This window comes from Nerophis lumbriciformis, linkage group LG02 (genome assembly GCF_033978685.3).
Source record: "Nerophis lumbriciformis linkage group LG02, RoL_Nlum_v2.1, whole genome shotgun sequence".
NCBI lineage: Eukaryota > Metazoa > Chordata > Actinopteri > Syngnathiformes > Syngnathidae > Nerophis > Nerophis lumbriciformis.
Window position 1 is genome coordinate 55,985,001 of NC_084549.2, and position 22,289 is coordinate 56,007,289.

At 40.9% G+C, this 22,289-nt stretch overlaps 1 protein-coding gene across 5 annotated transcripts in view; it reads left to right on the plus strand.

The window, feature by feature from the left end:
* akt3a (v-akt murine thymoma viral oncogene homolog 3a) overlaps positions 1-22,289 on the plus strand; it is a 165,669-nt gene that overhangs the window by 25,747 nt on the left and 117,633 nt on the right. For 3 of the 5 annotated variants that reach the window (XM_072916607.1, XM_072916609.1, XM_072916608.1), the window contains exons 2-3: positions 6,337-6,768; positions 6,857-6,901. In XM_072916607.1, coding sequence (XP_072772708.1) covers positions 6,723-6,768; positions 6,857-6,901 — 91 coding nt within the window. In that variant the 5' untranslated portion in view covers positions 6,337-6,722. The remainder of the gene's footprint in view (positions 1-6,336; positions 6,769-6,856; positions 6,902-22,289) is intronic. The other 2 variants (XM_072916610.1, XM_072916611.1) reach the window with 1 other exon arrangement.

The following is a 22,289-nucleotide window of genomic DNA, read 5'->3' on the forward strand; positions in this document are numbered from 1 at the left end:
TCTGACATTCCAGCTTGATACTCGAAGAGCTGGTATCTTCGTTTTCTTTCTCTCAGTTTTCGCTTTTTTTCTGATCATCTTGGTGCAATTGTTGACGTATGCTAGCCGTGCTTTACCCTATATATATATGTGTATATATATATATATATATATATATATATGTATATATATATATATATATATATATATGTATATATATGTGTGTATATATATATATATATATATATGTATATATATATGTATATATATATATATATGTGTGTATATATATATATATATATATATATATGTATATATATATGTATATATATATATATATATGTATATATATGTCAGTAGCCAACGGAGGAGCTTTGGAGACATACTATTATTAGTAATTAAATGTAATACATTGAGAATATATAATAACGATACTATACAATATGATGAGTCGTGGTTAGCACCTTGCATGGCAACATCTGTGTGTGTGTGTGTGTGTGTGTGTGTGTGTGTGTGTGTGCGCGCGATAGTGGGTGAATCGAATGTGATTAATGTAAAGTGCTTTGAGTATTGTGCAGGTATAGTACAACGTGCTATACAAATACAGACCATTTACCATTCATAATAATAATATTGATTAATTATAGATGTATAAATAATTGATTTGTAATCAAATCTTAGCCCCTGAATCGTTATCAAAACATAAGGTGCCCAAATATTTCCACCTCTAGGTAATGTTGTGTTTTATTTTTTGGTTTAACATTTAACAATATAGTCAAATATCAAGTGGCGACGCACACAGAATGTCAGCTGTATAGCTAGTGGCCTGCAGGGCGTTTTGTAAAAAAGTGTTGCTTAAATGCTCAAGAAAAGACAAAGTCAATGCTCCCTTTTGCATGAGCTCAAACAGTTTGGGAGTTCTTTGGCATATTTTCAACAAACCTTAGTTTGTTTCGAACCTGTATTAGACATGTTTCCTAATGTTATTTCATTAATATTACTAGCTACTTGTGTCACTTGAAACACTTGTTAATGTCTGCCTTGTGCTTCCCCTGGCATAGCTGGTGCATCCCGGCAGTGGATATCTCCATAGCAACCGCTGCCCTGGTGACAAGGGGTCTTCTCTCCTCTCCTCTCTTTGTCTCAGTCATCATCACTTCACATCTCGAAGCACAAATGTACTACTTTCTTTGGTGCCACCATGCTCCAATAGCGTAGCATGCTCTTATCACCTCCTCATGGCAGCAAGCCAAGCAAATGAAAGCAGACATTTTTATTGGTTTCACTGCTCTATTGCGACATTTTAATAGTCTGCATTGATGTGTTACCCACTAAACTGTGGGTGCGTAAATATGACGCTGCAGTTTCCCCCCTTCCCAAGTTGTCAGCGGCAGCAGCGCAGACGTTAGCTGATTTGAATACTGATTCCTTCTCGAGGTAGCCCAAACTGTTAGCTCAGCTTCCGTAGCCCTAATACCCATTCAAGCCGAATGGAGCGTTGTAGTGCTGTGACGTGTTGCGCAATACAGTGTAGTAGGGTGCATTCGAGGTGAACACGCCAGCAATGCGGGCAGAGACGCGGCGGCGAGTTGGCGATGAAGAGAGGTGCAGATATTTTTGGGCAAAGAGGGAGAGTGTGAGAGCATCCCTAACTGCTATTTCTCTGCTATTTATAGCCAAGCAAGCTACACTCCACAGTCCTGAGATGCTCTCCCACCCACACGTGCAGACAAAGCAGCCAACACGCACACTGGCGAAATGACTTCACACGCAGAAATAATGCTAGACTGGATTTTATGCAACACCACTGACCACCACTGAGTGAATGAGAGGCATTTGTCTGGCTATCAAGGTCTGCATGTCTCGGCCGGACTGCAGCAGGAAGTCATAGACTTAGACTTAGACTTAGACTTCCTTTTTATTGTCATTCAAATTTGAACTTTACAGCACAGATAAGAACGAAATGTCGTTACATAAGCTCATGGTAGTGCAGGATAAAAAAAGCAATAAGGTGCATGTATAAATAAATAAATATATATAAATAATATATAAATATATATATATAAAATAAATAAATATAAATATATATAAATAAATAAATACATTAATGTACAGATAAATATATTGCACTTTTTCCACATGCGTCCACGTTTATGGATGTATGTTATATTGTCTTTTTTATTCCAGCGAGTTAATCCATTTTGGGGGGAGTTGAGGGGATAATTTAATTATGATGCGTTCAAGAGTCTTACGGCTTGAGGGAAGAAGCTGTTACAGAACCTGGAGGTTCTGCTTTGGAGGCTGCGGAACCTCTTTCTAGAGTCCAGCAGTGAAAACAGTCCTTGGTGGGGGTGGGAGGAGTCTTTGCAGATTTTCTGAGCCCTGGTCAGGCAGTGGCTTTTTGCGATCTCCTGGATAGGAGGAAGAGGAGTCCTGACGATCTTTTCCGCCGTCCTCACCACTCTCTGGAGAGACTTCCAGTCTGAGGCATTGCAGGCTCCAGTACAGACAGAGATGCTGTTGGTCAGCAGGCTCTCTATAGTGCCTCTGTAGAATGTGGTGAGAATGGGGGGAGGGAGCTGTGCTCTTTTCATCCGACGCAAAAAGTGCATGCGCTGCTGAGCTCTTTTTACAAGAGCTCCGGTGTGTAGGGACCAGGTTATATTGTCAGTTATCTGCACCCCCAGGAACTTGGTGCTGCTTACGATTTCCACCGCTGTGCCGTTGATGAAGAGTGGAGCGTGGCTGGACTGGTGCTTCCTGAAGTCAACGATGATCTCCTTGGTCTTGTTGACATTCAGGACCAGGTTGTTGGTTCTGCACCAGTCAACCAGATGTTTCACCTCCTCCCTGTAGTCCATGTCATTGTTGTCACGGATGAGACCCACTACTGTCGTGTCGTCTGCATACTTCACAATGTGGTTAGTAGTGGACCTGGCGCAGCAGTCATGAGTAGTGATGGAGGGAAAGAGGACCCATGATTGGTTGGGATTATGTAGGGCTCGGCGATACTGTATGGCGATATTTTTTTTAAATATTGGTCGATATCAATATTTACTGATTTTTTTGTTTATAACCTATGGAAAATATAGAGCAGGAGAAAAATATATTAAATGTTATCAAATATATTTAAAATGTAGCCTTCCTGTGATTATAATGCCCTCAGTTATTAAGGCAAAAAGGAAATGTCAATACAACCATGGAAAACAAACAAACAAATTCTAAAATCACAATAAACACTTAACAATAACATCTTTAAATTAAGGTGCAAAAAAGTGGAATATGTAAGGAATACTTAATAAAGTGTAAAGAAATAATGTAAAGTGGGAAAATGTAAGCAGAGAAACTTGAGAGGAGCAAATTTTGCAGGTTTACTGCCAGGAAGTTACGTGGTCTGTGTATCATTTAATTTGGTCTGTATGGAAATAAATGTATGCTATGCAGTAATAACGATTTAAATATTATCGGACCAAATTATTCTTTTAAAGTAGAACATTTGTTATGTTTTTTAATTTTTTTTATTTATACATTCCTGCACTTTAGTTCCTACCTGTAGTTTCCGTACATTCGAATAGGGAACGGATGTGGGTTGAAAATAAAACAATGAGCACGGCGAAGGACTACGGTCGTTTTGAAAAAAAACTGCCATACTGTCGAGGTGACTTTTCTTGTTGTATCCGCAATTTTCTTCGCTCTCTGCAGAACAAATTTTCACTTTCTTTTCTCACTCGACAGCAAGATGGCGCAGCTATACTTCTACCCGATTGGCTGTTTAGCGTCTCCCTCCCATTGCCCGCTGATCACTTCCTGTTTTGCTAAGACCACTAGTGCCTTTGTTCATACTTAAAGGCCTACTGAAACCCACTACTACCGACCACGCAGTCTGATAGTTTATACGTCAATGATGAAATCTTAACATTGCAACACATGCCAATACGGCCGGGTTAGCTTAAGTGCAATTTTAAATTTTGCGCGAAATATCCTGCTGAAAACGTCTCGGTATGATGACGCCTGCGCGTGGGAGGTGAACGGTACTTTGGGCTGTGGGATTGAGTGTGTGTGTGCAGATGTTTTAGTTGTATTGGCGGGTTATATGGACGGGAGGGAGGAGGTGTTTATGCGGGATTAATTTGTGGCATACTAAATATAAGCCTGGTTGTGTTGTGGCTAATAGAGTATATATATGTCTTGTTTATTTACTGTTTTAGTCATTCCCAGCTGAATATCAGGTCCCACCCGCCTCTCACAGCATCTTCCCTATCTGAATCGCTCCCACTGCCCTCTAGTCCTTCACTCTCACTTTCCTCATCCACGAATCTTTCATCCTCGCTCAAATTAATGGGGAAATCGTCGCTTTCTCGGTCCGAATCGCTCTTGCTGCTGGTGGCCATGATTGTAAACAATGTGCAGATGTGAGGAGCTCCACAACCTGTGACGTCACGCTACTCGTCTGCTACTTCCGGTACAGGCATGGCTTTTTTATCAGCGACCAAAAGTTGCGAACTTTATCGTCAATGTTCTCTACTAAATCCTTCCAGCAAAAATATGGCAATAACGCGAAATGATCAAGTATGACACATAGAATGGACCTGCTATCCCCGTTTAAATAAGAAAATCGCATTTCAGTAGGCCTTAAATTCTTTCCGTTTTTTCCCGACCCCAAAAAATATATCCAACGTTTTATCGAACGCATTTTTTATTGATATCGATTACGTGTCTATCGCGATATATATTGATATCGTTTTATCCTCCCAGCCCTAGGATTATATGTCCCCACAAGAAATGTTTATACTTACTGACCCAAATATAGGATGACTGAATATAAGACAGTTTCTCTTTTTTTAAGACCTGCTTTCAGGCAAAATGGAAGTTATCTCAAGTCGGAATTGAAGACGCAGGCATTGTGCAAGGCGGGGCCACGTCTTACATGAGTGAGAGGATGAAAAGCTCTGACTAGCTTGGGGTAGTTCCACCTGCTAGTTTGCATCGCTATACCCAATTTATAACACTGTAGGGAAGTGATGATAAACAGTATTAATGCTAGCCACGACAAAACCCTCAACGGTTAGTATTACCGTTATAAGTTAAAATGATTGCAAAAAAAAATTGATAACTGAACTTTAATACACTCATGGACGGACTAGTGCCAGCTTAAATGCTCACATGAACTCAAGGGAGAATGTCTTTCCCCATTAACAAACAGCATACCTCAATCTAACCCCATATAAACACATTGCTGTCCAAGCAACTGAGATATTCAATTATCAATCAATCAATCAATCAATGTTTATTTATATAGCCCTAAATCACAAGTGTCTCAAAGGGCTGCACAAGCCACAACGACATCCTTGGTACAAAGCCCACATAAGGGCAAGGAAAAACTAACCCCAGTGGGACGTCGATGTGAATGACTATGAGCAACCTTGGAGAGGACCGCATATGTGGGTAACCCCCCCCCCTCTCGGGGAGACCGAATGCAATGGATGTCGAGTGGGTCTGACATAATATTGTGAGAGTCCAGTCCATAGTTCAATGTGCATAGTTAAATATGCACATTGAAGCTACAGGCTGTGCTCTCATAGGACAGAATGATCGTTCTATACTCAGAGGAATACGACACAGAGGTGTTTTTACGGTGCGTTGAAGGACCGCTGGACAGAGTGGGACGTCCACTAGAACACTTACCAGTGAAGCATAAGAAACACAAAAAACGCAAAATCTTTAGCTATTAAAAAAAATCTAAAGATTTCAGTGTGTGTCTAAATACTTTTTGAGCACATTCAACAATATCGGGATAATGATAATCGTGATCATTCTGCTTATTTTGGCGCAGATATTGACTAAACGATCCACGACTGGTTGATCGTGTGGGTAATTTGCATACAAGACCATGTAACAGCAGGGACTTGCGCTGTTAAGGGGTCAAGTTACCTCAATAACAGACCATTGCCTTATTAATATTGTTGACTTATTTGTGACAGCCAGGACAGGATTTTTGTCAATAGAATCAGAATCAGCCACAGTGAGTTACAATTTTGGTTATATGGTCGTGGTTGCTTTTCTCCAGTTGCCTATCATCTAGCACTCACACACAAAATGCTTTCTAAAGACCAAAGAAAGAGCAAAACACACCTTTAGCGATAATACAACAAGCTCATTGATTGTTCATGTGCAACTTTTGAAGCATACAATAAATGATCCAGCAAGTCCTCGAATTAAAGACTTCCACAAGTTGTTGCCATCATTGTTTGTATGAAGATGTTTTAGTGCGCAGGGGAGTTGTTGTTTTTTTGCTCATATATATATATATATACGGTATATAAATATATTTTATGTTCTCATTTCATTTCCTTCCAGGCTGAGTCACTGCCGGTGAGGAGAAAGGTCTGGAGAGGGAACAGGAGAGGAAGAGGAGGAGGTGGTGGCAGCAGAGGAGGACAAGAAGAAGTAAAAGAAGCGGAGCGGGAGAAAGATAAAACACAACAGGAAGCACGACGACAGACACACACACATCGAGTGTTTGTGTCGGCGAGTGAGAGAGACAGACCGCGTGAACGAGAGGGCGAACAGCAAAGGAAGGAAGGAAGGAAGGGAGGGAGAGTGACGCGAGGCTGGGAGAGCCGCCCCCCCTCCTCCTCCTCCTCCACCACCTCCTCTCCTCTCCTCTCCTCTCCTCTCCTCCCCTCCCTCTCGCTCTCTGTGGAGCAGGCGTGTAGCGGCAACACACTCGGCGTGGAGGAACCATGAGCGATGTCACCGTCGTTAGAGAGGGATGGCTTCAGAAACGGGGTGAGTACATCCAGTACCTCCATTCCCCCTCCTCTCCGCTTCCCCATCTCCATCTTCATCATCTCCTTGCCTCTCCCCTCATGTCTAGACTCAGGCGGTGGCCTTGCCGGTCCACATGTGCCGAAGGGAGGATGTGAGTGTGTGTGTGAGTGTGTGTGTGAGTGTGTGGGTGTGGGTGTGGGTGTGTGTGTGTGTGTGAGTGTGTGTGTGTGTGTGTGTGTGTGTGTGTGTGTGATCACATGGATGTCTCTCTTTATGACTATAGGGCTTGGCTGGCTGGTGCATGGGAATGTGTGCAGTTAGTAACATCCACCAAGCATGCGGTCTCACTGCAGCTGCAGAAGGATCCGTCAGGGCCAGTCTGCGTCCTCTATAGATTGTGACATTAACTTAGTTATACACGTCTGAGGGATTCATTAGCATAGCTTGTCTTTAGCTCTGAATGTCACACACAGTCATATGACACAAGGTTGAGGGAGGGGAGCTTGGTTGTGGCGGAGTAAAAAGGAGGGTGTACTGCCAACACATCCTGTTTACAACCTCAACTGAACACAAACAGAAGGGAAATGAGTAGTAGGATGGCCAGTATGTTGCAAAGATGGCACTTCTCTTTTCTCAGAGAGTTCCCGTAAGTTCACCTAGTGAAGTGAAGTGAATTATATTTATATAGTGCTTTTACATAGTGACTCAAAGCGCTTTTACATAGGGAAACCCAATATCTAAGTTACATTTAAACCAGTGGTCACTGCAGGTTCTGATGCATCGAAGAGAAGAAACACAGCATCTGTAGTTAAACACAAGGTGTGGGGGGGGGGATTTCCATGAGCGTCACCCCCACGCTATGTGACGGGATCCTTGGAATGTGTAACACAAACTGTTGGACAGGAAGTGACAGGATGCATAACAGACAGCATGCTTGTGGGTAATGTAGGCCAGCCCTGTTGCACAGCAGGGGAACTTGTTGGGCATCAAAGTGCTTCTCAGCGCATTAGGTGGATGCTCACGCACACACTCAAACACACACACACATACAGTGACACTCTTTTTCCTTTTTTTTTTCTGTGTGCCAGCCGTGCCGCTGTGATCCTCAGACAGTCGTCTACGCATATTAAAAGGAACACATTGCCCCCAGTCACGACGCAGCGCCGCCAGTGTTCATCAGCGAGTGAGAGAGAGAGAAGGGGATCTCGGTTGTGGGGCTGAGGGGGTGTTTATTCGTGTCAGGAATATGAATGTTTGACTGCATCACATCCTCTGTGTGTGTGTGTGTGTGTGTGTGTGTGTGTGTGTGTGTGTGTGTGTGTGTGTGTGTGTGTGTGTGCGTGTACACACAAGGACAGGGTCAAGGTGCTGACTCACTGTCCAGGTCGTGATACAGCAAAGACTGCAGCCTTAGTCATTAGACAGCGTTTTCACAGAGGCAGACTGAAAGCAGTAGTAACACCTACAGACTCACACGGCGAACCTTTTGTACCTTTTCTAACATTACTTTGAGTTGCGTTTCCTCACCAAAGAAGGCTCTGTTCCTTCTCGCTGTTCGTCAAATAATGCTTCTGTATTTGGCACTGAATGAAGTTGTGTGAAGACAAAGTGAAAGAACAGGAAGGAGAGGACTACAGGGAATGAGTGAATTGGATATAGGTGCTAATTAGCTATTCAGTTGTATTAAAATATGTTTTTATTTATTTAAAATATGGACTGCACATACTATAGCACAGGGGTCATCAACGCGGTGCCCGCGGGCACTAGGTAGTCCGTAAGGACCAGATGAGTAGCCCGCTGGCCTGTTCTAAAAATAGCTCAAATAGCAGCACTTACCAGTGAGCTGCCTCTATTTTTTTAAATTTTATTTATTTACTAGCAAGCTGGTCTCGCATTGCTCGACATTTTTAATTCTAAGAGAAACAAAACTCAAATAGAATTTGAAAATCCAAGAAAATATTTTAAAGACTTGTTCTTCACTAACTGACAAAGAAACAGATAACAGATTTGGTGTCAAAGTGTGTCATGATTTATTTAAAGATTTGAGAGTTGGCTTTTGTATTTTACATGAGTTATTATTTGTACAAACATGGTGCAAAGTAATTCATGATTTGTTAAAAAATGTTAGTGGCTAGCTAGTTAAAATGGGATATTGTGATTTCACAAGACTGTCTTAGAAGTGATCGTTTGAAAATGTTCAATTTGAAAAATGTGCACCTAGAGAAAATATAAAAATAAAGTGTTGCATATTGATATTTATCTGTTTCTATATATATTTATTGTGAGAAATCATTAAGATGATCAGTGTTTCCACAAAGATAAATATCATTAATTATTAATAACATAGAGTTAAAGGTCAATTGAGCAAATTGGCTATTTCTGGCAATTTATTTAAGTGTGTATCAAACTGGTAGCCCCTGCGATGAGGTGGGGACTTGTCCAGGGTGAACCCCGCCTTCCGCCCGATTGTAGCTGAGATAGGCTCCAGCGCCCCCCGCGACCCCAAAGGGAATAAGCGGTAGAAAATGGATGGATGGAAACTGGTAGCCCTTCACATTAGTCAGTACCCAAGAAGTAGCTCTTGGTTTAAAAAAGGTTGGTGACCCCTGCTATAGCATGTATATAAATATGTCAGAATTTAGCCAAAGGCAAATTTGTGTCTATCCTTCAAAAAGAACAACATCTCTCAGTATGATGCAGTCTACACCACAATAATACACTTAATTTGTTTGCAGGTTTCCTTACAGTATACCTTTTTGTCAGGAGCAGTTAAAAAGTAGTTTTACAACAAATTACTTCAGGAAAAATCACATCAAACAATCACTGTCCAGATTAAAAATATAATATGGTTTCTTACAAAGTCATCATTAGAGCTGAGGTACTTGAATCTTGTGTCACCAGGCAGAATTCAAACTGTAAATCCCGCCCCAATCCGCGCACCTCGCTGATGGTCTCTCCAAGTCTCCTCTCTGGAAGTGCACGAAATAACGCACGAGGGCTGTGCGTGCACACGCATAGGTTGTTGACAGTCTGAAGTTGCATCGAAGGATCCCCTAGGATTTTGTTGCAGACTATCAGTAAAACACATCGCCACGCAAAAGGATACACACAAAATCTAGGAAAATGGAACATTAAATGGCCTGTTTAGAAGGAAAACAGCCACTTGCGCATCCAAAGTTAGTCCAAGACTGGCCCGCAATGCCCTCCATCTTGAATGTATTGGACCAGTATTTGTTCAAGTTTTGGCTCTTCTTTGTTTTTTTAGACATATAGCGTCATTTCTTCCACTGATTTCCTCTTTTGGTTTTTTTTAGCATTATATGCTGTAACAGCAAGTGCAGGTATTGCGATCTTTCCAGGTGGGTGTTCAGAAGCCATGCTTTTACTGAAAACAAGTTCGCATTGTGCTTGCTCTTCTCTATATATCGTGTCAGCCAATGAGGAGGCTCTTTTCATGGGCTCTGCTCACCCCTCTTTCTCTAAATCCTGTGGTTGGATCTGGAGGGGTTGACTGCCACAAAGACAAATTATTTTGTCTCTTTACTATATTATTTGACTACCGTATTTTCAGACCATTAGTCGCTCCGGAGTATACGTCGCACCGGCCGAAAATGCACAATAAAGAAGGAAAAAAACATATATACGTCGCACTGGAGTATAAGTCGCATTTTTGGGGGAAATGTATTCGATTAAATCCAACAACAAGAATAGACATTTTAATGGCAATTTAAAATAAATAAAGAATAGTGAACAACAGGCTGAATAAGTGTACGTTATATGACGCATAAATAACCAACTGAGAACGTGCCTGGTATGTTAACGCAACGCATCATGGCAAGAGTCATTCAAATAACTATAACACATAGAACATGCAATACGTTTACCAAACAATCTGTCACTCCCGATCGCTAAATCCGATGAAATCTTCCTCCCTGGTGTCGCCTCTGGTATGTCCTTTCTTTCTGCTGCTCGATTGCCGTTCTCTGCTGCATATTTCACTACGTCCAGCTTGTAATCTGCAGTATATGATTTCCTTTTCGGTGCCATTTTTGTTAAGCCCTTCTCAGTTTTTATAAGTTACCGCCAATGTTGAAGTGATCCATTTTCCTAGGTACGGACGTACTAGCATGTAGCATCTTTTTTTTCACAATACACCGCCATCATGACCCACAATGCACTTGTGCCATGACCCGCCCCCACATAATTTCTATTGTTTGACGTGTGTGTGACGACCGCTGATGTGTGTGTGACTTGTGCCATGACCCCCCCCGCATAATTTCTATTGGTTGACGTGTGTGTGACGTGTGTGTGACGACCGCTGACGTGTGACGTTTGCTGACATTTGCTTCGTCTCTTCCGTTAATTAGATAAATAATATTATTTGATATTGTACGGTTATGTATTAACAATTTCACACATAAGTCGCTCCGGAGTATATGTCGGACTATGGGAAAAAAACTGTGATTTATAATCCGAAAAATACGGTATAAGGCACAGACAGCACGCAGACGTACGGTTTTTCCAGAAATTATTAGTTACGATATACTCTGTGATGCTAATGTTTTTTTTAGTTAAAAAATGTGACTTAGGTACCAGCTTTAAGGATGTAATGATAAACAGTATTAATTTTAACATTGGTAAAAGTCCCGATGGTTTGTATTACCGTTTTACTAAAATATTTGATAAACCCTGACTGATAACTGCATTTTGATAAACTCACGGAATGACTGGTGATAACTTGCAAGCTTAAATGCTAACATGAATACAAGAGGCATTAAGACAAATTATTTTGTCTCTTTACTATATTATTTGACTACCGTATTTTTCAGACCATTAGTCGCTCCGGAGTATACGTCGCACCGGCCGAAAATGCACAATAAAGAAGGAAAAAAACATATATATACGTCGCACTGGAGTATAAGTCGCATTTTTGGGGGAAATGTATTCGATTAAATCCAACAACAAGAATAGACATTTTAAAGGCAATTTAAAATAAATAAAGAATAGTGAACAACAGGCTGAATAAGTGTACGTTATATGACGCATAAATAACCAACTGAGAACGTGCCTGGTATGTTAACGCAACGCATCATGGCAAGAGTCATTCAAATAACTATAACACATAGAACATGCAATACGTTTACCAAACAATCTGTCACTCCAGATCGCTAAATCCGATGAAATCTTCCTCCCTGGTGTCGCCTCTGGTATGTCCTTTCTTTCTGCTGCTCGATTGCCGTTCTCTGCTGCATATTTCACTACGTCCAGCTTGTAATCTGCAGTATATGATTTCCTTTTCGGTGCCATTTTTGTTAAGCCATTCTCAGTTTTTATAAGTTACCGCCAATGTTGAAGTGATCCATTTTCCTAGGTACGGACGTACTAGCATGTAGCATCTTTTTTTTCACAATACACCGCCATCATGACCCACAATGCACTTGTGCCATGACCCGCCCCCACATAATTTCTATTGGTTGACGTGTGTGTGACGACCGCTGACGTGTGTGTGACTTGTGCCATGACCCCCCCGCATAATTTCTATTGGTTGACGTGTGTGTGACGTGTGTGACGACCGCTGACGTGTGACGTTTGCTGACATTTGCTTCGTCTCTTCCGTTAATTAGATAAATAATATTATTTGATATTGTACGGTTATGTATTAACAATTTCACACATAAGTCGCTCCGGAGTATATGTCGGACTATGGGAAAAAAACTGTGATTTATAATCCGAAAAATACGGTATAAGGCACAGACAGCACGCAGACGTACGGTTTTTCCAGAAATTATTAGTTACGATATACTCTGTGATGCTAATGTTTTTTTTAGTTAAAGAATGTGACTTAGGTACCAGCTTTAAGGATGTAATGATAAACAGTATTAATTTTAACATTGGTAAAAGTCCCGATGGTTTGTATTACCGTTTTACTAAAATATTTGATAAACCCTGACTGATAACTGCATTTTGATAAACTCACGGAATGACTGGTGATAACTTGCAAGCTTAAATGCTAACATGAATACAAGAGGCATTAAGGTCTTTCCCCAAAAGGAAACTACATACCCTAATCTATACTTATATAAAAACATTTTTGTCTGAGCAACTAAGATCAGTAAAGCATAAGAAACACAAAACATGCTAAAAGTGTCTATTTATTTTAGTTATTCAAAAAAATATTTGGTCAAAAGATTTCAGTTTACTTTTCAGATTACTTTTTGAGCACAAAAATACAATACCGCGATAATAATAACCGTGATACTTTTGGTCACGATAACCGAGATATGAAATTGTCATATCGTTACTGTTTCTAACAAAGAGTAAAATATTGTCAATGTGTTGCATTGATACTATATTTTATTTTGAAATCAATCAATACGTAGTTTAATGGCTACTTTAGCCTCTTTGATTTTGACCTGCATCAAGAGTTGTAGTCTGAATTGGAAGTCTGTGTTTTGAAGGACAGCTCTGGCAGCCAACAGAGAAGCGTATTAAAAACATTGTCCCATAAAACCTGTTTTCATTGGTTGTTTAACTACACACATTTGGAGAAAACAGAGAATGTTATTAAAGTAAAATGAAGTGCAAGGATTCTTTTTAATGGACAATATGAGCATAATAAGTGAGTTTACATAAATAAAAATATTGACAGTGTGTCAATTTGTGCTCTGCTTTTGTAGGGATAGTCTTCTAGTTGCAGGTCACACATCTTCATCATCATTTTATAGAGGGTTTTATGCCCGACGGAGATTTACAACGACACAATCGTAAATTTCATGCAGAGGGCACCAGTAAATTTTCACATGCTCCACTGAAATGAAGGTCTTACTGTTCTCATTCTAGTTCAGTGCAAATCTGCCATACCCTAGCCTTGATTTTAATACAACCACAATTGTCATTGAAGTTGTAACCATTTGGACAGAAACTATGATTAGAAAGAGATGTCTGTGCAGTCCCACCAAAGTTTGACTGCCTAATGAAGTAGTTGAGTTGAATGTGTTGTGTTCCCTTTATGGCTCAGTTGAAGTTATTTTATCGTGGTGCAGATTTCTGCCCTACCAAACGGGACCATGATGCGAATGCCCCCCAGATGCATGATAAGCCACAGTCATCAGCATATATATGGCAGGCAGAGGCTGTGTCAATAGTCACAGTCAGGTCTATATATTTTCCTGTGTGGCGTCCCACAGCTGTCACTTGAGCAGACAAGTCGCTAGAGGTTGCACAGTTGACATTTTCTTCTTGGTGCTCCCTCCTCCTTCTCCTCCTCACTTGGGTGGCGATCGCTGCTGTTGTTGCACGGCAGCTGCTTTTTGCAGAGTCAACAGAATGCCTTTTTATTATAGGTTGTTTTGCCATGTATGGAGCCGAATCCCAAACACTTGGGTGGACTGTATCTTCAAGACTGAGAATGTCAGCATCTTTCCTGTCAGGGTCCTGCCTTTTTATTTTGTTTTGTTTAGCGGTGCCGCACTAACTCTGAGGGAAACCTACTTAAAACTGGCTAAGCCTTTTCTACTCATAGTAGTACAAGCAGTGGTTCCCTTACGGTTATATCCTCCTGAGAACCAGCGTCCTCTGCAGTGGACTTTTTCTGTTTATTCCTTGTGTCAGAGTTACACATTTTCGGTGGAAAAAAATAGCGCTGTTATGCATGTCTGGAAATGTCCCCTCCAGAGGACGCTGGCTCTCACAAGGATAGACAATCAAGCTAATTTTATTTTTTATGTAATGTCAGAGCACAACTGAAGTCATCTGAGGATTCATTTCCTATACAACAGGTTTGACAAAGTTTAAGGCATACTTGCCAACCCTGCCGAATTTTCCGGGAGACTCCCGAAATTCAGCGCCTCTACCGAAAACCTCCTGGGACAAATTTTCTCCCGAAAATCTCCCGAAATTCAGGCAGACTCAGGTCCTCCACAATATAAAAAAGCGTACCTGCCCAATCACGTTATAACTATAGAATGATGGAGGGCGAGTTCTTGGTTTCTTATGTGGGTTTATTGTTAGGCAGTTTCATTAACGTCCTCTCAGCGTGGCAACAACACACAACAACAGCAGTCACTTTTTTGTATACCGTAAAGCAGTTCGTCTGCCGTAAACAGCAATGTTGTGACACTCTTAAACAGGACAATACTGCCATCTAGTGCATTTGATGAAAGCACTTTTGTGCGTGCCACACATCAATGCATCATCAGAGAGGGTGTTCAGCATGGTTCGAAAAGTAGTGACAGAGAATAGAACAAGGATGGACAATTCAACCCTTAACTCAACAATGAGTAGATGAGTGTTATGTGTGTGTATATGTGTAAATAAATGAACACTGAAATTCAAGTATTTATTTAATTTATATATATATATATATATATATATATATATATATATATATATATATATATATAGCTAGAATTCACTGAACGTCAAGTATTTTATATATATATATATATATATATATATATATATGAAATACTTGACTTGGTGAATTCTAGCTGTAAATGTACTCCTCCCCTTTTAGCCACGCCCCCAACCACGCCCCCACCCCACCCCGACCACGCCCACCCCCTCCCCCCACCTCCCGAAATCGGAGGTCTCAAGGTTGGCAAGTATGGTTATAGGGATGTAAGAATATGAACATTTCATACCACGGTTATCATCATTATGGAGGTATTGTTGAATATGCTCAAAAACGACTTAAACTCACACCGAAATCTTTTGGTTATTTTTTTTTTTAAATACAGGTTAAGTTTGATAAAATGTGGTCCAGTATAAAGCGATGTTCTAAAAAACGCAGTTGTTCCATTGACCCCGAATTTTCAACCGTTTTTTTCCCACGAGAGTCAACCGCGTTGTTTTTCACTAAAATCGACTATCAACTCTGTATCGACCCACTGGTGGAGAGTACCCGCCCCGTTTTGTGACGTGGGAGCACAATCCACGATTCACGTCTCATCACGTCACGTGGAGGGCTATCCACCAAACATCGTCGTTATCGTCATCAACCATCGCCATTTGCTGGCAGTGACGTCAAGCAGATGAGACAATTGTGTGTTTACTTTCAAGATGCCGTCTGTGTTTGGCTTTGATGGGCTCTTTTTGTACATTAGGAAGAAAATTGATCTTTTTGTTTTCCTTTCTGAAGTGGATCATTGACGCGTCTCCTCTTTGGAAAAAAAACGCATTCGTACAATTGCGACGAGACAGAATTATGCAGTCTCAACACTCAAACCAAACCAAACATATATATATATATATATATATATATATATATATATATATATATATATATATATATATATATATATATATGTATGTATATGTATATTAGGGCTGCAACTAACGATTCATTTGATAATCGATTAATCTGTCGATTATTACTTCGATTAATAATCGGATAAAGGAGACAAACTACATTTCTATCCTTTCCAGTGTTTTATTGAAAAAAAAACCAGCATACTGGCGCCATGTTCTTTCAACTTGCCAAATAAAACAAGGAAAATGTTACAAAAATGCACACTTTTGACACCCCTGCTATAGATAATAAAAAATTAAATCTGATAAATGTATGGATAAAAAGCAGAGCCTGGCGACGCATGCACGTTTATCATAACTCTCTCGCTCTCTCTGTCTCTCCTCCTTCCTCACGAATGCTGCAGCACGCACAATTTGTTGTGTTTTTAACCGTCTTAACCCTGAACGTACATTGAAAATACACGCCACCCTAAATCAAAATGCCGGACATTTGAGGCATTTAAGAAACACCGCCCGACAGCCCCGCAAAAAAGGACATGTCCGGTGAAAAGAGGACGTATGGTCAGGACCTAGCCCGGTCGCTGCTAGCATGCTAGCGACCGGTTTCACGTCCGGTGAAACCGATCGCTGCTAGTCCTCATTTGCTAGCATGCTAGCAGCTAACTGGCTAGGATAGACCGACCATACGTCCTCTTTTCACCAGACACGTCCTCTTTTGCGGAGCTGTCAGGGAGGAGTTTCATAAATGCCTCAAATGTCCGGCATTTTGAGTATTGTTTACACAACGTGCTGTACGCTACTTAATATGTTCGTGTGGAAACTCGTTCGGTACACTTCCGCACCGATACGAAACCCCCGTACCGAAACGGATCGATACAAATACACGTACCGTTACACCCCTATTATTTTGATTATTGTTTCTCAGCTGTTTGTAAATGTTGCAGTTTATAAATAAAGGTTAAAAAAAAAAAAAAGTAAAAATCTATGCTATGCGCATGCCAACTATTTTTATAATCGATTTTAATCGATTTAATCGATTAGTTGTTGCAGCCCTAGTATATATATATATATATATATATATATATATATATATATATATATATATATATATATATATATATATATATATATATATATATATATATATATATATATATATATATACTTTGCATGCTGTCGGCTTCCGGCCAAATTTTTTAATCCCAATGCGGCCCCCTAGTCAAAAAGTTTGTATACCGGTGCACTATGCCATGGTAAGTCTGCAACACCCTTCTGTTTTCATCATGTAAATTTTAAATAATTTTATTGTATGTATTTTTTTTTTTCAAAGGGTGAAATTAAAGTTCTACATAACGCACGCTCTGGAATAACGCAATCAGGATTTTATAACGACGGTGTTATATCAAACTTTAAAGGGGAACATTATCACAATTTCAGAAGGGTTAAAACCATTAAAAATCAGTTCCCAGTGGCTTATTATATTTTTCGAAGTTTTTTTTCAAAATTTTACCCATCACGCAATATCCCTAAAAAAAGCTTCAAAGTGCCTGATTTTAACCATTGTTATAAACACCCGTCCATTTTCCTGTGACGTCACATAGTGAAGCCAACACAAACAAACATGGCGGAAAGAACAGCAAGCTATAGCGACATTAGCTCGGATTTAGACTCGGATTTCAGCGGTTTAAGCGATTCAACAGATTACGAATGTATTGAAATGGGTGGTTGTAGTGTGGAGGCAGGTAGCGAAAACGAAATTGAAGAAGAAACTGAAGCTATTGAGCCATATCGGTTTGAACCGTATGCAAGCGAAACCGACGAAAACGACACGACAGCCAGCCACACGGGAGAAAGCGAGGACGAATTCGGCGATCACCTTCTAACCAACGATTGGTATGTGTTTGTTTGGCATTAAAGGAAACTAACAACTATGAACTAGGTTTACAGCATATGAAATACATTTGGCAACAACATGAACTTTGAAAGTGCAGACAGCCCAATTTTCATCAATTAATATATTCTGTAGACATACCCTTATCCGCGCTCTTTTCCTGAAAGCTGATCCGTCCAGTTTTGGAGTTGATGTCAGCAGGCCAGGGAAGCTAGGGTCGATAGCTCGCTCGTCTGCGGGAACAAACTGCCGCCATTTCTTGCCCTGCTACCGAGGTCCTTTGTCCCTGAATTGCTCACACACTCCGGCAGATTCAATGGGGGTCTGGCGGCAGATTTCTTTGACTTTATCGATGGAAATGCATCTGCTTTGAGTGTCGCAGGATATCCACACATTCTTGCCATCTCTGTCGTAGCATAGCTTTCGTCGGTAAAGTGTGCGGAACAAACGTTCAATTTATTGCCACTTTCGCATCTTTGGGCCACTGGTGCAACTTGAATCCGTCCCTGTTTGTGTTGTTACACCCTCCGACAACACACCGACGAGGCATGATGTCTCCAAGGTAGGGAAAACAGTCGAAAAAACGGAAAATAACAGAGCTGATTTGACTCGGTGTTTGAGAAAATGGCGGATTGCTTCCCGATGTGACGTCACAACGTGACGTCATCGCTCTGAGAGCGAATATTAGAAAGGCGTTTAATTCGCCAAAATTCACCCATTTAGAGTTCGGAAATCGGTTAAAAAAATATATGGTCTTTTTTCTGCAACATCAAGGTATATATTGACGCTTACATAGGTCTGGTGATAATGTTCCCCTTTAAGTGTAACTCCAATAAATACAGTAGACACACTGTTAGAAAACCCACTATTTTGTTTCTTATGCTTCACTGACAATGTTTTAGTCTTAGTTTATCTCTTTTAATAGCTAAGCTTTTATTGTTTTAAATATTGGTTTGTACTGTAGCACTTTAAGATTTCTTCAAATAAAAAGTGCAAAGTAAATAAAATCTATTATTGTTATTCATTATTTCTGGCGGGCATTTTGGTGTCCTACATTTTTCAGCGGTCCTTGAAAGCAATGTAAAAACACCTCCGTCTGTATTCCTTTGAGTATAGAACGATCACTCTGTCTTGTAGGTTCAATGTGCAGAATTGAATGTCTTAGTGGCTCGGGCACAGTAGCACAGGGGTGTCAAACTAATTTTAGCTCAGGGGCCGAATGGAGGAAAATCTATTCCCAAGTGGAACGGACAGGTAAAATCATGCCATAATAACTTAAGAATAAAGACTACTTCAGATTGTTTTCTTTGCTTTGCTTTGGCCAAACATAGAACAAGCACATTCTAAAAATGTAAATAACACAAATAATCGTCTTGACAAAACACTTCAAATTAGTTGAAAATTTTGAGGAAAAAATTGGTGCAGTTTCAAAAACACAACAAAGGACGCAATGAATTAGACTCTGTCTGTGTATCAACAAAGTCTAATTACACTTTGAGTAACATCCAATGTGGGATTGAACAAAATACTATCCATCCATCCATCCATCCATTTTCTACCGCTTGTCCCTTTTGGGGTCGCAGGGCCCCCCGCGACCCCAAAGGGAATAAGCGGTAGAAAATGGATGGATGGATGGGGTCGCTGGAGCCTATCTCAGCTGCAAATGGGCGAATAGCGGGGTACACCCTGGACAAGTCGCCACCTCATTGCAGGGCCAACACAGTGTTGCCAATCAACTTATCCCCAGGTGCATGTCTTTGGAGGTGGGAGGAAGCCGGAGTACCCGGAGGGAACCCACGCAGTCACGGGGAGAACATGCAAACTCCACACAGAAAGATCCCGAGCCCGGGATTTAACTCAGGACTACTCAGGACCTTCGTATTGTGAGGCAGATGCACTAACCCCTCTTTCACCGTGCTGCCCTAACACACAAAATACTAAATAGATAATAAATACTAAAAACTCTTCTAGGTATCAAATACGGTCTATGTACGTCCCGGCCGTCCGTTTTTCGTTTGGAAAAAAATATAATAGAAAAATGTTGAATAGAATAGAATAGAATCGGATTCAGGAGGAACAGTGTGGTTTTCGTCCTGGTCGTGGAACTGTGGACCAGCTCTATACTCTCGGCAGGGTCCTTGAGGGTGCATGGGAGTTTGCCCAACCAGTCTACATGTGTTTTTTGTGGACTTGGAGAAGGCATTCGACCGTGTCCCTCGGGAAGTCCTGTGGGGAGTGCTCAGAGAGTATGGGGTATCGGACTGTCTGATTGTGACAGTCCGCTCCCTGTATGCTCAGTGCCAGAGCTTGGTCCGCATTGGCGGCAGTATGTCGGACCCGTTTCCAGTGAGGGTTGGACTCCGCCAAGGCTGCCCTTTGTCACCGATTCTGTTCATAACTTTTATGGACAGAATTTCTAGGCGCAGTCAAGGCGTTGAGGGGATCTGGTTTGGTGGCTGCATGATTAGATCTCTGCTTTTTGCAGATGATGTGGTCCTGATGGCTTCATCTGGCCAGGATCTTCAGCTCTCGCTGGATCGGTTCGCAGCCGAGTGTGAAGCGACTGGGATGAGAATCAGCACCTCAAAGTCCGAGTCCATGGTTCTCGCCCGGAAAAGGGTGGAGTGCCATCTCCGGGTTGGGGGGAGATCTTGCCCCAAGTGGAGGAGTTCAAGTACCTCGGAGTCTTGTTCACGAGTGAGGGAAGAGTGGATCGTGAGATCGACAGGCGGATCGGTGCGGCGTCTTCAGTAATGCGGACGCTGTATCGATCCGTTGTGGTGAAGAAGGAGCTGAGCCAGAAGGCAAAGCTCTCAATTTACCGGTCGATCTGCGTTCCCATCCTCACCTATGGTCATGAGCTTTGGGTTATGACCGAAATGACAAGATCACGGGTACAAGCGGCCGAAATGAGTTTCCTCCGCCGGGTGGCGGGGCTCTCCCTTAGAGATAGGGTGAGAAGCTCTGCCATCCGGGGGGAGCTCAAAGTAAAGTCGCTGCTCCTCCACATCGAGAGGAGCCAGATGAGGTGGTTCGGGCATCTGGTCAGGATGCCACCTGAACGCCTCCCTCAGAAAAATACGAATAAAAGCTATTTTCTCTATTCCGCATTCAATGTTTGGAGATATCGTATATTTCACATGCGCAGTTTTTCTTTTTCGTATCTTCGTCTTTGAGTGACTCGGTACAACAACAACAGAAAAGGAAGAAGAGCCATGTTTGCCTGCTCAAGAGAGAATCAAAGTGCAGTTAATAGTCATAGTTTTCCAACCATTTTAATTTAAAACTATAATACTAACTGCCGGGCGTTATACCATGGTTATCATTAATACAGTTTATCGTTACTAGAGATCAACAGATATTTTTTTTTTAATTTAAGTCAATTATTAGTAGTCAAGGAGGCCGATAACCGATATTTGGAGCCGATATTCATATTTGCAGTACAAGTTATTGGAACATTAATAATATACGTCAGTAAACAGCTGGACTTTAAGTTGTTTTTGAAGAAACATCGGACCAGTAGTGACATAATGTTTAATTCGGTGCTAATGTTGTGGTTAATTTAGCACCAAAAAACATCAGGAGATTTCACAAACATCTTTATTGTAAGTGTCTAATGCTGCGAGTCAGAGGAGTATCAACATTTGCATTTCAAAATATGGAAAATCCTGGGAAAAAACATGAGATTTTTCTTTACATCACAATAACTAGTCATCTACTCAATTTTATAAAACTTTTTAGCAGTTTATGGATTTATTACGTTGTAAGATTTCCTCGTGAGGAACCCTGAAATATTGTTAACATTTAAATAAAATCAATTCTGGGCTCCTTCACGTAGCTTATAGGCGAGACATTTTTCAAGCTGGCTGACATCATTTCTTCCTGGATGTTAAGAAAGAAGAAGAATGGGGGCGGTGAGTTGGCCGTGTGAGCGCTGCAGTAAAAAAATAAAAAAGACAACTCTTCACATGCAGGGCAAACCCGCTGGTGCTTGAGCAGTGTTTAATCTTCATCTACTTTAAAAAAAAATACTAGAGACTAGTATCATATGTGTATATATTGTATCGTCTGATGTAGTTCTGTTGTAGTGGTTAGAAGAAAAAAAGCCCGATACCGATGAAAAGAGGCCAATACAATTACAAATGCCAAATATAGGCGTCAATAATCGGCCCTGCCGAAAATCGGTCGATCTTTAATCGTTACATTCCTACAACCTCAATAGCTTTATTTTATTCATCTTCACAATTGACCATTTTCACCTTCCCTATGTAACACTAACAGGTGGGTAGCATCTTTATTTGCGGTAGCGGGTATCAGGTTTTGACTTTATTGAAATATTTGATAAAGGGACTTTAACATACTGTAGACAACTAGCAAGGAAGGATCGCATTACAGTCAT